We start from the raw sequence: 19,840 nt of genomic DNA on the forward strand, positions 1-19,840 counted from the left end.
GCGAGAAATGAATTGTTATCCAGTACACCACACATCAATTATGAAACATTCCTTACCTCAGCAAATATAACAGAATTGAACGATAATTTCCTCAAATTCTTAAATCAAGCAGTTATGAGGTATGTCAAGCAGAAGAAATTAACTTCAAAATCAATATTTTTTTTATATCTCCATGCAAAGCGTATTATTCTTCTCGCACAGTATAAGTAGCATGACACATACCATGGTAAGGGTCAGATTTGAGGAAGAATAAAAATGTCTTTCTAAGATACGACCTTCCATACAGAGAATGAAACCAGAAAATATGCTTATGCAAAACATTTTCCACTAACTACAAGGTACATTCGCCCATTCCTCCCCCCCCCCCCCCCGCAAGAGAAGTGAAAACATTCCTCATCCCTCTTTATGAAGCTTTTTATAATATATGATATTAACAGTTTTAATGATTTTTGGAAATTTATCCATATTTGTTCTTATAATTCATAAGTCATTTCATGCTTATAGAAAGAAAGAAGTACAGTGAAAGCAATCAAGTTTTATATATAGAAATAACTTAAAATAAACGTGAAATAACAGAATCTGTACAAAAGGAACAAATGGCATGTTTGTGTGACATGACTGCTTTCCATTGAGATTATGTAATTTTTCTTCCACTCACCCTCTGCGCATGTATTGCTTGATGATCCGATAAGCTTCTGTGAACATTTCATAATCTTCTGATTCACCAAACATTATATAAGACTTCAACAGGTACTCATAAAAGGAGTCAAGGCCAGCACCAAGACCACTAAGCCTTCCTATCCATCGCCCTGACTCCACATCTATCACATTACCTTTACAACAAAGAACAGAAGGTGACGTAAGAACAATTAATTGCTGTTTATGTAAAGAAAGTGTTATAGAATTGGTTCAATTTATAATTCCAAAGGAAGGCACGCTTGATACTACTGTAGTCTGAGTAAAGGATGTTATTTTTTCAATGACAGCTTAATTTTTTATTTTAGCACTTTGCATTTCTTTAAAGTTTGTATTTTTCTCAAAACTCAAAACTGTTTAGAAATGTATCAATGTTACCTTACACTCTGTCAAATTTAATGGTGCATTTTCATGAAAACTATATACCTCGATTAATGAAAGATAAATCATTTTGCCAACCAACCACGACCAAAAGATTTTAGTGAGAACAGTAAATAGAAGAAATGTGCTTAGTATGGGGAATATTTTTTAGAAACTTATAAATCCTAATATTTTCAATAAAAATTAAAATTATTATTAGAGATATCCAGTTTACACAAACCATGGATTCGCGAAATATGGTTTTTGTATGTTTCAAGCCACTCCAGGTTAAAATATTTTAATGGTATGTGAAGAAACTTCTAGGGTTATACCGCATTGTCTTGGTGCTAGTAGCTGACATTTCGACCACTGTGTTTTCTTTTTAGTAGGTTATTTTACGACGCTTTATCAACAGCTCAGGTTATTTAGCATCTGAATGAGTTGAAGGTGATAATGACGGTGAAATGAGTCCGGGGTCCAGCACCGAAAGTTACCCAGCATTTGCTCATATTGGGTTGAGGGAAAACCCGGAAAAAACCTCAACCAGGTAACTTGCCCCGACCGGGAATCGAACACGGGCCACCTGGTTTCACGGCCAGACACACTAGCCATTACTCCACAGGTGTGGACACCGCTGTGTTGTGGTCATCCTCAGAGCAGTGGATAAGAAAATAGTGTGTGAGCTTGTGTATATGTGTGTGTGTGTATGTGTATAAAAATATGGGCTTAGAACAAAAAGCAGGTAAGTGACATTATTACAAAAAATGAGGTAAGTGCGTGTTGTGATAGCCCAAAAGGATGTTTCTTTGGGATAAAATCAGGTAAGTGATCACACTGTGCAGTGCTGCTATATGGGCATCATTTCACCAGACTAGTGTATAATATTTCATTGCGTGTAGAACTTTAACTGTAATTTCCTCAAAACTAGGTTTCTGTCACTTACCTGCTTTTTGTTCTGAGCCCCTCAATATATATATATATATATATATATATATATATATATATAGAGAGAGAGAGAGAGAGAGAGAGAGAGTAATCTCAATGGGAGAGGACTTCCAATGATAGGTCGTAGGTTCTCCTTCTGGCATATGATTGGTTCTTTGTTGTTCAATCCGGTTGAGGTCTGCATGGAGGGGAGTATTCATATTATTATTATTATTATTATTATTATTATTATTATTATTATTAGGGCTTTATTAGGGCCAGTCTTTAATATGAATACTCCCCTCCATGCAGACCTCAACTGGATTGGACAACGAAGAACCAATCATATGCCAGGAGAACCTAGATCTATCATTGGAAGTCCTCTCCCATTGAGACTCCTATATATATATATATATATATATATATATATATATATATACATACATACATACATACATACATACATACAAGCTCACACACTATTTCCTTATCCACTGCCCTGAGGATGACCACAACACAGTGGTCGAGACGTCAGCTACTAGCACCAAGATAATGCGGTATAAGTCCAGAAGTTTCTCCACTGACCATGTACAGTGGCTGCGGAAGCCTACACCAACACTTAAAATATCGTAAGTTTAAACGTGTGAAGAAGGGGAAAAAAAATGAGGTCTAATCAGGCATTCTCAGCAAATCCTATCTTGGAGGTGGACGTGGCAAATGTATACAGCAGGGATGGAAAGGTGAAAATGGCTATGATGCCGTGGGCGTTCCGCATGCAATGGTGGCTGATGAAGAGAAATACAGGAATGAAAAAGAAGAGAGAACGAAAAGGGCTGGGTGGTGATAAATGTACGAAAAGAACAGCATGAGAGCCACCATTGCATCTCCCGGTCACCAACTTAGAGGAATCCACCTTGACCGGTTGAATGGCTTGCAATCAATAATGTTGACATAAAAAGAAAATAGAAAATAATTGATTAGGCCTACATGAAAATAAATGAACTGTTATGGGAGTGGGTTCTTCATACCATTCAAAGACCATGCCAATTTTTGGAACTGGCAAAGAAATTAGATAAGCCAGAATTGAAGGCTTCTAATGAACTGACTCCAAGTCCAATTAAATATGTGCAGTGACAGTACAGTGTTAGATATTAAATTTAGTGTGATTAGTAAACTATAATAGTTGTTTAATGAGTTACGATGATATTTATGCAGAAAATAGTAATAATAATAATAATAATAATAATAATAATAATAATAATAATAATAATGATAATAATAATAATAATAATAATCATCATCATCATCTACCTTTAAGTGTCAGACCCTAGTGGTTACACAGAAAATAAGATTTTAATAAAGACAATTCAACAATGGAATAAGCAACAGAAAGCTGACTTAATGTGAGTAGTGTTAAACAGACCCGAACCCGCACTTTCAGAAGTCGAAATTGCGATAGAAAATCTGAAAAAGTACAAGTCTCCAGGTATCAATCAAATTTCAGCAGAATTAATACAAGAGGATGGAAGTGCATTATCTAGCGAAAATTACGAAATTGTACCAGTTGAAGGAAATTGTACCAGAGCAATGGAAGGAGTCCATAATTCTACCTATTTTTAAGAAGGGGGCAAACTAACTGTGGTAACTTTCGAGCAATATCAATTTGTTGACATCGTACAAAATTTTGTCCAATATTCTTTTGAAAAGATTAACGCCATATGTACATGAAATTATTGGGGATCATCAGTGCAGTTTTAGGCATAATAGATAGACTATTGATCAGATTTTTTGTATTCAACAGATATTGGAGAAAAAATGGGTACAGTACATCAGTTATTCATAGATTTCAAAAAGACATAGGACTTAGTTAAGAGAGAAGTTTTATATGATATTCTAATTAAATTTGGTATTCCCAAGAAACTAGTTCGATTAATTAAAATGTGTATCAGTGAAATGTACAGCAGAGTCCGTACAGGCCAGTTTCTGATATTTTTCCAATTCACTGTGGGCTAAAGCAAGGAGCTGCACTATCACCTTTACGTTTTAACTACGCTCTAGAATATGCCATTAGGAAAGTTACATGGGTTACATCAGCTTCTTGTCTATGTGAATGACGTGAATATGTTAGGAGAAAATCCACCTACGATTAGGGAAAACAAGGAAATTTTACTTGAAGCATGTAAAGCAATAGGTTTGGAAGTAAATCCCGAAAAGACAAAGTATATAATTATGTCTCGTGACAAGAATATTGTACGAAATGGAAATATAAAAATTGGAGATTTATCCTTCGAAGAGTTGGAAAAATTCAAATATCTTGGACCAACAGTAACAAATATAAATGACACTCGGGAGGAAATTGAACACAAAATAAATATGGAAATGCCTGTTATTATTCGGTTGAGAAGCTTTTGTCATCTAGTCTGCTGTCAAAAAATCAGAAGGTTAGAATTTATAAAAAAGTTATATTACCAGTTGTTCTGTATGGTTGTGAAACTTGGACTCCCACTTTGAGAGAGGAACAGAGATTAAGGGTGTTTGAGAATAAGGTGCTTAGGAAAATATTTGGGGCTAAGAGGGATGAAGTTACAGGAGAATGGAGAAAGTTACACAACACAGAACTGCACGCATTGTAATCTTCACCTAACATAATTAGGAACATTAAATCCAGACGTTTGAGATGGGCAGGGCATGTAGCACGTATGAGCGAATACAGAAATGCATATAGAGTGTTAGTTGGGAGACCGGAGGGAAATAGACCTTCGGGGAGGCCGAGACGTAGATGAGAGGATAATATTAAAATGGATTTGAGGGAGGTGGGATATGATAATAGAGGCTGGATTGATCTCGCACAGGATAGGGACTGATGGCGGGCTTATGTGAGGGCGGCAATGAATCTTCGGGTTCCTTAAAAGCCATTTGTAAATACATAGGTGTTAAACAGAATATTTTGTACTTCTTGAAGTTTGCAGCTTGCCATTTTGTTTTTCATCTATACAAATGATAAAATATTCCATTTTAACTTCACACCTGAATAATACGAAAACCTGTCCACAATGGAAAAAAATAGGACCCTGTCACTTCCGTCTTGAACAGGTTTCACTGTATTTGGAAATTGGCAATGGATATCAATCCCTATAGTTGGCATGACACAGGATATTACGAGCCCTGCTCAATATGTAAATTCTCCTGTTGGTGTTATTTCTGATAGGGAAGAATGACAGAGAGATTATTTAAACCAATTCCCACCGGGTTGTCTGGCAAAGATCACTGATGGCTCCAGAAGTAACAGTAGTACTAGAACAGAAATCTATGGTGCAAGATATAGGGCTAGAATATCCAATCCCTTTGGTCAATATATTACCACAATCTAGTATATACAGTCACGAAGCTTAATACGTAGTAAATATGCATCTATAGATAGTTGCTAACCACTAGGATCACTACGATCTCCTCATTACAGACAATGTGAAATAGTACCTGCACAGTCTATTGTTCCTAGTACCCTCATAAACTCAAGTTTCATGACTGTATATACTAGACTGCGATATTATTTTTCAACCTAAAGTGTTTGTGATATTAGCTTGCACTTAGGAAAACCTAGAGATCATGTAAAGCCATGAATATCTAAATATGTTCTGATTGCCAGGCTGCATTGAGTGTGCTGAGTGCAGACAGAGTCGACTCCAGGCTGGCTGAAGAATGCAGAACTTCCCTGAAAGCCTTATCCTTATTGGGCCCTTGGACACAGTGAAGTGTATGGCAATGAACAAGCCGATTTAGTGACAAAGCTTGGAACTATCATTCAATACTACAGCCCAGAAAGTTGTGTTGGTATCTCTGAGTATAATGCAGTGATGCGGAACATGTAGGCCTACTCACTGAGTACCTTCCCCTCTTTTTCTCCTCAACCTAGCCCAATACCAATGCCGAGCACGTGGCCTTGACCCCCCCCCCCCCCATGCTCTGATCACTGGCATTGACCGATTACTCTCTACAAACCTTGCATTTACTTATCGAGTAAATAAAGAAGACGACTTCAAAACAAAGGTTTAATTGCTATGATGAATGGGTAGAAAGGCATTTTTTCTCCCTTAAAGATGGAAAACCAGAATTTTTAATCTGTTCATTTAAAATATATTCTATACGTCACATTAACACAAGGAAACATTTCAATTAATTTAATCTGCAGGAGTATAGAAAACAGATACTTTTAGGTACATGCTGGAATATTTATTTTTGTATTATCTAACATTTCAATTAGTCTCATTCCTCTCATATTATTATTATTAGGCTGTTATTGTCATATTTTGACATATTTAGGTCTGGAATGTAAAAGACGAGTTGTTGAACTAAAAGAGACTTTTAAATGAAGAATGAGGTGATGATGAACCTTCAACTGAAGATGAAGTACTACTTGCAGTCCATGCCAATTATCGAATAAGTCAGCACATAGCTAAAAATTTTAAATATTTTTCCGAGGGCAAATTTGTCAAGGAACGTATGTTATCAGCAGTGGAGGATATTTGTCCTAAAGAGCTTAGTTATTTTAAATCTACCAGTCTGTTCTGTATAATTGTTACTGAAAGAATTTCTGAAATGAGCAAAGATGTTGCACACCAAATTACAGAAAAAATAAACTCTTACATACTATTCCTTGGCCCTTGATGAATGCTCAGGTAAAAAGGATTCAGCACAACTAGTAATATACATTAGGGGAGTAGATTCTATGAATGCTCAGGTAAAAAGGATATGGCACAACCAGTAATATACATTAGAGGAGTAGATTCTGGTTTTAATATTTTTCAAGAATTGTTGAATTTTGTTATGTTGAAGGATACAACCTGTGGCAAAGACATATTTGAAGCATTGTTACATGTAAAATGTAAATTTTACTTGCCTTGGGAAAAATTGGTCTCCATTGCCATGGATGGAGCACTCTGTATGGTAGGTAAGGAAAATGGGTTAATTGGACTACTAAGAAAATTGCTAGCTGGTATTGGCAGAAAGCTTTGAACCTGTGCACTGCATCATTCATAGAGAGGTACTTTGCACAAAGTCTGCAACACTTGAAAATGTAATGCGACTTTTAGAGAAAACAGTGTACCTGATAAAGTCAAGTGCTCTTTGACATAGACAATTCCTATCTTTTTTAGGGGACATTGGCTCACAATACATGGACCTGTCATATTATTGCCAAGTCAGGTGGCTCAGCAGAGGTGCAATGTTAAACCGTTTTTTTCTTTTAAGGTTTGAAATAGATTAAATCCTTAAATTACAAGGGACTGTAATACCAGAATTGACAAATAGTGTTTAATCTCCGATTTAGTTTTTCTGTGTGATCTTTGCCACCATCTTGACATCTTCAATACAAAAGTACAAGGACATAATTAAATAATTTGTCTTCGATACATTCAATCAATGCATTCAAGCTGAAACTCAAATTATGGGCAGATCAGATGGCAAAAAACTAATTTGTGCCATTTTCCAACTCTGAGGACTCTGAAAAGTAAAAACATCGATTTATAGTCGAAATAAAAAAGTACTAGTTAAATTGCAAACCACATTTGAGGAAAAATTTTCAGACCTTCTTAGTACAATGACAAATAAATTGAAACTTATCTATGAACAGTAATCCTTTCTGGTAGCAGATGCTCCGAATCACGTACAATTAGAATTAATTGATCTACAAACTGACACTTTCGTTAAGTGCAAAGGTGAAAATGGCGAATATTGTTAAATTAGTTGAGGAAAAGAGAATTAGAGATCTTCAAAACGCACCTAGGTATGTAATGTAGTATACTATATAATTATTATATTATGTTGTCTAGAAATAATCAATACTAAACGTTGTAAACTTCCGTCATATTCAATGCTCAGTACACGTCACTGCAATGTGGACGTTGAGTCAATGTACTAACCCACTACTTCATAAACAAATGGTGTTAAACCTTGGAAGGGGTTGAAATGGACTTTTCACTCATGATGAGCAGTTCTCCCATCACTAGTATAATGAAACAGGCTCTAAAGGAGAACCTGATGAAGGATTTACGAGGAGTTTGGAGATTTACACCAGCCATGAGACAGTCTAAACTCCTTATTGGAAAACCAAAACCTAACTTAACTAAACAACTCCCGGCTTTGGAAAGAAAAACCTTAAGGTTGATAACTGGACTTCTGAATGGACACTATCATCTCAAAAAGTATCTACATATATTGGGCCTTATTGATGACCCAAATTGTAGGAAATGTGGGATGGATGTTGACTCATTACCTCACATTTTCCTGGATTGCTCAGGTCTAAGCCACATCAGGCATTGTCATGAAACACATGTCCCCCAAAGAATTTCTGGAAATAAAATCCAGCAGCATTGCAGTCTCCTGGGTTGATTTCCAGTTTATGTGGTGCACAATGGGCCATTCGAGTCTACGTGCTACAATAGCAGTCTACACACTTATATACAGAGTAAGGCATTTGGTTCTGATCAGTTTGGTGGAGCCGTAAAATGAAATGAGAGTAGCGAAAATGAAATGTTGTCAAGGCAACATGAACTTCCAAACATGCAATTTTGTTAATCATGGATGCTTGGCCAGTTAATGTACGCATTTTTGTGGTATCAGTATATATTGAAAGTAAGTTCGTTGTTCAAACACAATGTCGATTTCGCCATGAGTTCAATGTTCAAAGACATGGTAGAATTCCTTTGAGGAACACAATAGTGAGTTGGTTTAACATGTTTAATGCCAGAGGCACTTTACAATCTTCTTTTAATGGTAGTGAGCGTTCTGTTTGTACTCCAGAAAATGTCCAAAGAGTGAGATTGGCTGTGCAATGAAGTCCATCAAGATCTGCAGTGCAACATGCTGCGGCCTTGCGCATATCTGACAGGACAGTTAGTTGGATATTGCACATCCCTACAAGATTCAAGTTGCTCAGCAGTTGAAACCACAAGATCGGGCCTATCAACTTCATTTTGCAATGGAATTTGGTGCCATTCTTCAAGAAAATGATAATGTGTTGAATAATTTGTTTATGTCAAACAAGGCACATTTTCACTTAAATGGCTTCGTCAACAAGCAAAATTTCCGATACTGGAATCACATAAATTCTATGGCACTGCATGAACAGCCATTACATTGTGAAAAGGTGACAGTATGGTGTGCTATTTCTGCTGCAGTCATAATTGGTCCCTAATTTTTCGAAGATGGAAATGAGAGAGCTGTTACGGTGAACACAGTATCAACAGATATTACAAACATTTAGAGGCGCACTAAACAGGGATGACATGTGGTTTCAACAAGATGGAGCTATGGCCCATACTGCCAGAGAGACACTGCAACTGTAGAGAAATTTCATCCCAGGATGCATAATTTCTCGGTTTGGAGATATCAATTGGCCAGCTCGATCCCCAGATCTATTGGGTCCTGACTTTTTGTGTTTCAGACCAGACCACAATCTATCCAGGATCTGAAGAACAAGATACAGGCTGAAGTGCAAGAAATCAACGAAACCCCAGGTTAATTGCAAAGTGTCATGAACAATTTTCGTGTAAGATTACAACAGGTCATAAGATACCAAGGGGATCACTTGAAATGTGTAATTTTCAAAAAATAAAGACATTCCAATAAATTGCATTATTCAAGCTACATACTGTGTTATTTTTTAATTTTTAAACCTCAACAACAGCATGTTGAAAATTGTCAGAAACAAATGCCGGACCCTGTAGAAAGAAGAAGAAGAAGAAGAAGAAGAAGAAGAAGAAGAAGAAGAAGAAGAAGAAGAAGAAGAAGAAAGGTCTTGTGTATGCCACTGCTTATTCTTGGAACTCACGAAATATATGCCTACAAATTATCAGCACAGTGAGTGATAAAATCTGAGCTGAGTTGCCAACTACTATTCTGTTTCACTTTCAGTTTCTTATGTCTTTTACATATTTCAGCACTGTGTTGTGGAATAATAGAAAAGTGTGGAGTATTACAGGATTGGGGGAAGTAATTAAATCCGTTATTAAAAAATGTGATAAATAGTGCAGAAAAGTCGTTTCATATTTGCTACAAGAAAATGAAATTACGTGCATTCAATTATTATGGACATATCAGACAGAAGAAAAACAACACTGGGTAAAAAAAAAAGTAAAAATCTGGAGAAATATCACAAAGGATAGCAGGAAAGTGCCGCACACACCCTCAATATACAGAGTGGTGCACGAGATGTTGAGCTATTTGAGTTTGATTTTGTGGCTATACTATTAAAGCGACATATTTCAAACTCCACTCATAAATGCAGTGGTCTCTGGAGAGTCCGCTATAGCTCAGCACAGATCAGTTGATTAAGATGGCAGACTACTCAACAGAGAGTGAAGTTGGTGTTTTTATATGCAGAAACGAAGAGTGTGATTGTTACACAGAGACGTTTCCATCAAGATTTCAACACAAGGTGGGCCCCAGCTTAAAACATTATTGGACCTTTCTTCTTCGACCAAACGGTCAATTCGGAATGATGTATGGCCATGATGCAGAAACAGTTCCTGCATTTTATGCCACTCGACTGCCAATGTACACACAGTGGTTTATGCAGGATGGAGCCCAAGCAATGTTGTTCTCGAATTCCTGCATCAAACATTTGGTGAAAGAGTGTTGCCCCACCACTTTCCTCAGCGTCATCAATGTGGTCAAATTTGGCCACCTCACAGCCCCGACATCAATTCCTGTGATTATTTTCTTTGGGGATTCTTAAAAGAACACGTCTTCCATCAGTAGCCTTGAGATCTGGTGGAACTCAGAGCCCATGTTATGGAAGTGTGCAACACAATCGATGAAGATCTGTGTCGGTGAGTAGTGCTGTTGATCGATCAAAATATTTAATCTATTAACTAAATCTATCGATTAATGGAGTTTTGATAGTTTTGAAAAACTATTTTAATATACTGTAATACACAATTATTGTTAAATTTAACTTGTGTTCGGTGATAAGCATAAGTATTAAATGTTATATATCTGCATATATTGTAACATTATAATAAAAAACAACTAGTTTAATTATTTACTAACATATTTATAATGAGGCTTATAATTTATTCTGTCAATTTCTCCGAGAATTTTTGAGACAAAAAGTCTGAAGACTCACCTAGTTAATACTGCTTCATCTATGATTTTAAATATGTCAGTGCATTCACACGCTCCAAATTAAGTGCCACTCTACATTTAGTAACAACGTTTCCTGCATCACTAGACACAAAAAAACTTTTTTTCCATCAAGCACTTCTCCATGATCATTCAATTTAAATCCAAACCTTTCACAGAGTTTACCTCTCAAACTCTCATATGACATAATGAAGTTTACACTTTTTACAGACCACAGAAAACTCATTTTTCTTTATCAAACACAACCTTCATATAAAAACTCAGTACAGAAACTGCAACTGCAAAAGTACAGCAGTTGAAACAGAAGACTGGCCTCTATTGTAATCGAATTACCAGATTTTAGAAAGAGAAGAAGATAGTTACACTCTCACTTGCACACAGTGTAGACATGGCTATTTTATAAGGGATGAGGGGAATGAATCCCAGAATGTATTTCATATATGCTAGGAAGATGAGCTGACAACAAGGTGGAAGTTTTCTTGGAAAACCATAAAACTTAATAAGGGTTTCGCATTGTGTTTCAACTTTCAATAGAGGTAGACTAGGTCACTGTCCTCATAGGTCCATCTCTTTCTGAAGTGTTTCTGCAGAGATTTTCCCCACGCTACCTGCTTTGCAGTTAAAAAATAACAGTACTATTGTGCTTTTAAGTAAGCAATTTCCGAGAGAGGAATATTGTCGGAATTTTTAGTATGAGTTTATATTAACAAAATAACAATTAATATCAACTACAACCAAATAATTTTAATCGACTCGATTATTTGATTAAATATTTTTGATCAATTAGTCTTACAACAGAAATTGATCGATTAATCGATTAAAACTCACAACACTATCGGCGAATATTGCAGACTATGAACATTCGTCTTGAAGAGCTACTGTGGCAAAACGGTGGCTAGACAGAACAAGTTCTTCATTAACATCAATTCTCCATGAGTTTGTGATTCTAAATTTATGTAGTTCGTTATGTTATGTGTCATAGTATTCAAATAAATTGAAATATAAATGGTTCAACATTTCGTGCGTCACTCTGTATGAAAGTGACATGACAACTTTGATAAAAAAGTAATCAGGGACAGTTTTCGAGATTTTAATCTTAGGAAAAGTACTCATATGTCCCATGGTACTCACAGAATTTAAGAAATGAGTGAATTCCTGCAGTGTGTTCATATCTACAGCTGTGTTTTAGATAGCATGGAATTAAAGTGAAAAGACTGTTGTGGAAATAGGAAAGTACCAATTGAACAGCTCCCAATTGTAAGTCATAGTACATATTATATTTAGGGAAGTAAACAGGTCAATCATTCACGTCAATGAAACGTGGATAGACTGTAACTACTCTTAATAAATGTTGGCAAAGTGAAGATGAGTGTGATACAATGACAAACATAAACGAGTATTTAATAATAGTCCAATTAGGAGACACAAGGATTTATTAATTATGTGTCGCTGATTTTTAAAACTAGCACAGCATCAGGAGTCTATCACAGTCAAATTAACTTAGTTAACTTCAAGAAGTGAATATGTAAAAAAAAAAAAAATTGCTACAAATGATGTAGTTGTAGTGGACAATGTATTTTACAACTCAGACCAGACAAACCCCCTTACAATTATACCATAAAGGATGAGATAATTAGTTAAGTAAGAAAAATAATGTGACTTTAGGGCTGACATGAGAAAACCTGAACTATTTCAGTCAAGAGAAAAGTTTAAACCATCAGAGAATATATTAAGAAACTGATGACTTTTAAATGGCTAGACACCCAAATTTTGCGACTCGAAAAAATCTAAAAACATTGCAAAATGATAGGAAACGTGTTTTTAGGTAATTTGTAAGATATTTACGTGTATTTCGACACATCAAGTACCCGCAAACTTTAAAAAATTTGCCTCTTAGCGAATTTCTACTTTTACTCAAGAAATTTAATAGCATTACCGAAAAATCGTAAATTAAAGCCGTCATTCCCCTGTGCTTTTTTTTCTTTTCTTTTCCCTCACATTCAGCAATTTATTAACTAAGTACCAAAACAAATATGTTGAAACCAATATGTTTGCACTATAAATAAAGTATCACGCCATTATGGATAAAATGCCATGTTATGTTTTATTTAACAATGCTCACAACTGCTGAGGTTATATCAGCATCGCTGGCATGCCGGAATTTTGTCCTGCAGGAGTTCTTTTACATGCCAGTAAATCTACTGACATGAGCCTGTCGCATTTAAGCACACGAAAATATACAAGAATACCCGAATGCACAAAGCTACATCTCGCCTCGTGTGCCCATTATCTCCATATCTCCATGCACTCCATATCTCGCATACTAATAAAACTGTAAACAATATCTGTTGCTATACTGAGCTGTTTGAATTCAGACATAGAATATGATCACAGAACCAAAGAATTTTCCTTTTTCATCACCCAAGAATTTAATTATTTTACTCAAGAATTTTTACCTTTGTCATTCAAGAAATTCAGGGTCCCTATAAATGGCATAGAAACAATGCCAATAAGAAACAAACAAATTACACAAATTCAAACTGAACATTTCTACCAATAAGTTTTCCACTACATAAAACTCATGACAAAATATCGATCAACTTTGTTATGCATATTACTTTGTACAATTCAATGGATTAAGTTTAGATTTCGTCAATTTTTAAATATCTGATGATGCTGTATAGGCGAAAACGTTCATATTTATTTAAGATGTAATAGCAAATAATAAAATTTGCAAATAAATAAATCATATTGATTGAGCATTTAAAATAAATTTATCATATTGAACAGATTTATCTGAAAACCAAAATGAATTGTAAAATACTAGATTTTTATGGTTGTATCGAGGCTCTAAAATGATGTACAACTAGGGGTATGTGCATTTCCATACATGTTATAATAAGCTTTTATTGCAAATATTTCAGAACCAACTAGATTGCAGTTAACCCCTCTGTGCTTAGTAGGGCAGTGCACTACCCCCAAGACTTCACCCCAACCTATTTTAAACTACTGCAGATGATAGACGAAATGGCGAAGGTGTAGTGTGTTGGTAGAATGATAAGAGGGATATATATTTAGAACCCCAAGAAAAATTCTCTGCAATGTCTGCTTTGTCCACAAAAAATTACTTCATGACCTGACTGGGAATCAAAATCAGTCTACCTGGATAGATGACCAGCATGATAGCGCTTCAGCCACAGACGTGGCAACAAAAAGTGTTAGTGAATCATAATGTGTTGAATGTTGTTCTTATATTCAGAATATAAAAGCACACTATTTGGAAAAAGATTGTGTGCTGGAAGTAATTATAGATATTTTGTAATATTTTAAACAGCAAATACAGCTGTTTGGGACTTCAGGTTGGCAACTCTGCCTTATACGTTAGCGTCTGTAAGTGTTATGGGCGTGTGCTGTTGCAGCAAGAAGCCGCCAAAGAAATAAACACATTAAATATACAGTCCACGTGTGTTTTAAACATCAATCAAGCTACCAAAGCTACAACATTGGTCCTCACGACCCGACCCGGATAAGTACTAGTGACATTGGAAACAAAGGTGACAGTAAAAAAAAAACAGTGAAATATAAAAGTGCAGTTTGACGAAATCAAAATGGCTAAGGATGAATGCTGTGAATTGTACAAGAAAAGGCAACTTCTATGAGTGCCATCTAGCGCTTTTCCAGTCTAATTCTAGCACAAGCAGGATCGGTAAAGTAGGAGGCTACCAAAGCCACAAGTCAGTATTTCCATCTAGCAGAATTTCTGTCAACTTCAAGATAGGAGGCTACAATCCAGTAATCCAGTACTTCCATCTAGCAGATGTTCAACTAACCTCTAGGTCTTGTCGTCGGTGATGGAAACAGTTGGGAATCCAGTATTTCTATCAGTCAGCTCTGCAGTGAAATTCAAACTATTGTCATCGACAAGGTAGGAAAAATTACAACATGAGTGATTCAAAGGTCAACCATACATCGAAGAGGCTTAGCCAAGGCCAATTTAACCAGACTTGAATGAAGTAACAGAACCAAGTTTGATCAAGGTATAACATGAAAGACTAGACAGCATACTATTGAAATATGAAGAAAGTCAAGGTCAATTAGAAATGATACAGGACGAACATTCAGAGGACAGGATAGAATTTGAAGAGCAATATGATAGAGTAAAGGCAAGTTTTTTTTAACAATAATGGACAGCATAGGAGAGTAGTCAGCCCACAGTTGAAGGGAGAATACAGTTACCAATCATCAGTCTGCCCAGTTTCAATGGAAACTACAGCACTTGGATCAACTTGAGAGATATGTTTAGTAGTCAAATAGTAAAAAAACAGTGATATAACAGAAGCTCAAACAATGCATTATGTACTATATGCACTAAAAGGAGAACCACATAAACTAACAGAAAATCTGACAATATCTGATGCAAATTTTAGAATTGATTGGGACATGGTTTATCAGAGATACAATAATGGAAAAGCTTATTGCGTTGAAACATGTGATGCAGTGGCGGCTCCTGCGTATTTCTTAAGAGGAGGAAAGAAGGTAACAGGACGAAATGACACCTTCTTGAATGAAACATGCTACAAATTAGCCAACATACACATATGTAAGACCAGGTAGTGTTGGGGTTGGCCTTCCCTTCTGTATAGCAATAATTTGTTCTTGTAAACTGAGTTTTCTAAATTTTCCATAATATATAATGTTTTCACTTGCATTCATTGTTGAATAATTGCACAAATTAACAATTACAAGGAAATTCACCTTGCAGCATTTTTCGAGCACACTACAGCATCACACGTGTTGGAAGAGACTATAGCTACTAAAACATAATCGGAACCACGGAAATGGGAATGGGAAATAATCTGAGGAAAGCGAGAACACTGCACCCACCCACGTGGTCTGTGTTGCTACATGTACATTTTACAAGTTCAGTATCACATGCTTTTGAAGAATATCAGTTCTTGTAAAGTCATACTATCATTATTGTTCAAAGTTGCTGGTGGCCAATTAATTTTTTATGTTAAAAATAATGTAGTTTGGAGTAGGTACTTACTTTCAATTTCAAATATATTTGTACAAAACTGACAACTTGGCTGTTGCCCTATCTAGTACACAATGAATGGAAGTGAATTTCAGGGGCCAAAAAGATCTGCGATACTAACTTAAAACTACTTCCTCTTTGTTTTATATAAACCCGACTTTAACTTTCAAATATCTTTGAAAGTTTCAAACCATGAATAGTAGCCTATATAAAGTGCAATGAATAATATTTTTGGTTTATAATTAAAAAAAAAAAAAGTTTATATGGTGTCTTTCACAACGTTGCGTTAAAGTTGTATTATTGTGCCTCCTCCTAGTTGTGTTATAGTCTGGTTGAATGCAGGATAGTTAGATGGCAGCAGTAGCGAGCTTGTTGCACGACCAGTCGGTTTCTATTTCCCGCCCATGTGCTGATTCAGAGGAGGATTTCCTCCCTCTCCGTTCATTTACTCGCTTTAAAACTCTGCTTCTTTCTCTGGCCACTAGTGCGCTGTTGTCTATGTGTGCTAACTGCAGTAAAGGAGGAATGGATTGGCTTTCCTCCACACAAACAATCTCGCATCTTTCTCACAGTTTTCTAGCAGCACATGAGCGCGCATCATTTAAAACTCGATCAACCGAGATTTTCTTATAGCTGTGAACTTAAAAATTATCGAATCTTTTTTGAGTTTCAAGGCGCATATTTTATTTGGTATTTACCTTCAAAAGAAGAAAAATGTGAGGAGGACGTTCCTCCCTTCCCTCCCCCGAGGAACCGCCACTGATGTGATGGCAATCTTGTCACTTCCAACAGTAAGCATGGAGTCACGTGGAGATTTACGTTCATTAGTGAGTCAAATAAAGAGCAATACGAATGCATTAGAAGCGCTATCTTTAGAGGCTCCATTATGTGAAATAATATTGTTACAAATGATACTGGAAAAAATAGACACTCAGAGTAGGTGCGAATGGAAATTAAGCTGTGCGGATCGAAACATGTCAACACTCAAGGAGTTATTGGATTTTCTTGAACATAAATCTCAGGCATTAGAAACCATAAAGGGTACAACTCCTATACCCAAATAGAGTAAAGTTTGATAGAGGAAGGCAAGCAAGTAAAGCATTGATAATGATGCAACCTAGGTGTTATTATTACAACCAGTCACATTCGTTGTACAATTGCCAAGCTTTGTCAAGTAGCAGTATGAAGGAGAGAAAGAACTGCGTCCTTAAGCACAGACTCTATTGGAACTGTTTGTGAAGTCAACATTTGGTGAAGGATTGTCGAGCTGGGACCTGCAAACAGTGTGGAGCAAAGCACCATACATTCCTATAGCCAAACCAGACAGCAGAGATACAACAGAAGGGTTCCATGACTACACAACAAGCATGTCACAACATCAAGAATGAAGTAAGGTCACATGTATTGTTGTCAACAGCCATCGTAATGGTAAAGAATGCGCAAGGAGACTTACAATAATGTAGATGTTTTCTTGATAATGGTTCCCAAGTAACTTTATGACGGAAGAATTAGCACAGAGACTGAGGTTACGCAACCAGACTGACCGCATTGTTTAAGGCACAAATGCGATACAAAGCATGGACAGACATCAAAGCTAGATTAGTGACACCATCATATTTAGGAAGGGCTGATCATATTAGGAAGTTTAAATGCAGAAAACAAAGAACGGACGTGGCAAAATTTTTCTTTGTTAACCACACAATAATAGACTGGAACAGCTTACCTGCGGCAATCTTTCAGGGTGGTCCTCTCAAAAACAATACATTTAAGGAAAGGTTGAGAAGATTAGACTGAAAATGTAATTGGAGGTGCAGTGTAATTATCTAAGTTGTGTCATGTAATTAATTAAGTTGATATGCAATTAATTAAGATGATATGTAATTAATTAAGGTGATATGTAATTACTTAAGTTTTAATAACTGGGTTTAATAGAAGTACTTATAAGTTAGGTTTACTTTTGCTTATTGAAGGCATTATTATAGCATAGTTTTTATTTATAGTCCTAGGTTTATTGCATCTATTTATTTATAGTATTAAATTTACGTATATATATATATATTTTTTTTTTGTTGCTGTAATTATTGTAAATCTTATTAATAATTATTGTAATTTTACTGTATATTATATATCACTGCCACCGGGTGTATACCCAATTATAGTGTTAATAAATACATACATACACACATACACGTACATACAAGTCGGTGGAAAGAATTCCTATACAAGGAATAAATGGGAGCACCATTAAGAACTACGCATTGCATGTATACTCAACTATCATCAACAGATGGAAGGTTCACAGCTGATACAAAGTTCTCAGTGCTTTCTAAGATCACGGGGAATATGCCTTCAGTCTATGTAAAATACCAGAAAGAAAACATCTCATCTGAAATGAAACTAGCGGATCCTACTTTCAACAAACGAGGGAAGATTGATCTACTGATAGGAGCTGAACTATTCTTCCAAATATTGCGATCAGAAGCAAGGGTGGACGTAAACAACTCGCTATCAATGCACAACACAAATCTAGGGTGGATATTGTCCGGTAGGATTCAAGCAACAACAGCAGAGGCTATTTCGACCATCGCAGTAACATCACTTCTTACTTACAACAAGGACAACTTAGAATAACATTTCTGAGAATTAGAAGATATCCAGAAAGAACAAAAGAAGAATGTGAAAAAGATTTTGTAGCAACAACAACCAGAGACCAAACTGGAAGATTCGTGGTACTGCTTCCTCGACATCCAAATCATCAGCTGTTAGGAGAATCTTATCAAGAGGCATATAATAGATTGCAACAGATGGAGCAACATTTCCAAAGGCAATTGTTACTTCAAGAAGAATACTGTAAATTCATGACAGACTATGAGCAGTTAGGACACACGAGAAAAATAGATATAAAGAAAGAGGAAGAAGACAAGGAAAGTTGTTACCTTCCACATCACGCAGTTTTTAAGAACTCAGGCGAAGAGCAAAAAATTAGAGTGGTGTTCAATGCATCAAGTAAGACAACGAAGGGCACATCTCTAAATGACATATTAATGGTAGGACCCACCATACAAGAAGACTTTATACTCTCTCCCATTGAGATGTAGAACTCATCCTATTGTCTTCACTGCAGACATTGAGAAAATGTACCACCAAATCAAGATGCATCCAGAAGACGCAAATCTACAGAGAATATTATGGCGCACCCGACCAGAAGAGCAAGTAAGGGTTTATGAGCTGACCACAGTAACATATGGCACATCAGCAGCACCATTTCAATCCACACGATGCTTACAAATGCTGGCTGAAGAAGTATCACGGAGATACCCATTAGCTTCAAGAGCTCTGCAGAGAGATTTCTACATGGTCGATTTTCTTAGTGGTTGCAGCGACCTGCAAACAGCCCTCACAACTCAGAACTTACAGAAGTACTTCAGAATGGAGGGTTTCATTTGAGGAAATGGAGCTCAAATCACCTTCATTGTTGGAGACAGTGTCTCCAGAAGACAGAGAAACAGAATTACCACACACTGTCGACGAAATGGATGGAATTAAGACCCTGGGACTTCTTTGGTACGCAAATGTTCAGGAAGCACCATGACAAAACGAAAGTTGCTTCACCTATTGCTTCCATATTCGATCCTCTAGGACTTATCAAGCCCAATCGTCATTAAACACAAGATATTCTTATAA

The 19,840-nt window shown here is 36.2% G+C and overlaps 1 protein-coding gene across 2 annotated transcripts in view; it reads right to left on the reverse strand.

The window, feature by feature from the left end:
- Positions 1-19,840, reverse strand: part of LOC138708015 (ER degradation-enhancing alpha-mannosidase-like protein 1) — a 158,647-nt gene that overhangs the window by 86,448 nt on the left and 52,359 nt on the right. For both annotated transcript variants that reach the window (XM_069838122.1, XM_069838123.1), the window contains exon 5: positions 659-833. In XM_069838122.1, the coding sequence (XP_069694223.1) occupies positions 659-833 (175 nt within the window). The remainder of the gene's footprint in view (positions 1-658; positions 834-19,840) is intronic.

This window comes from Periplaneta americana, chromosome 10 (genome assembly GCF_040183065.1).
Source record: "Periplaneta americana isolate PAMFEO1 chromosome 10, P.americana_PAMFEO1_priV1, whole genome shotgun sequence".
Lineage (NCBI taxonomy): Eukaryota > Metazoa > Arthropoda > Insecta > Blattodea > Blattidae > Periplaneta > Periplaneta americana.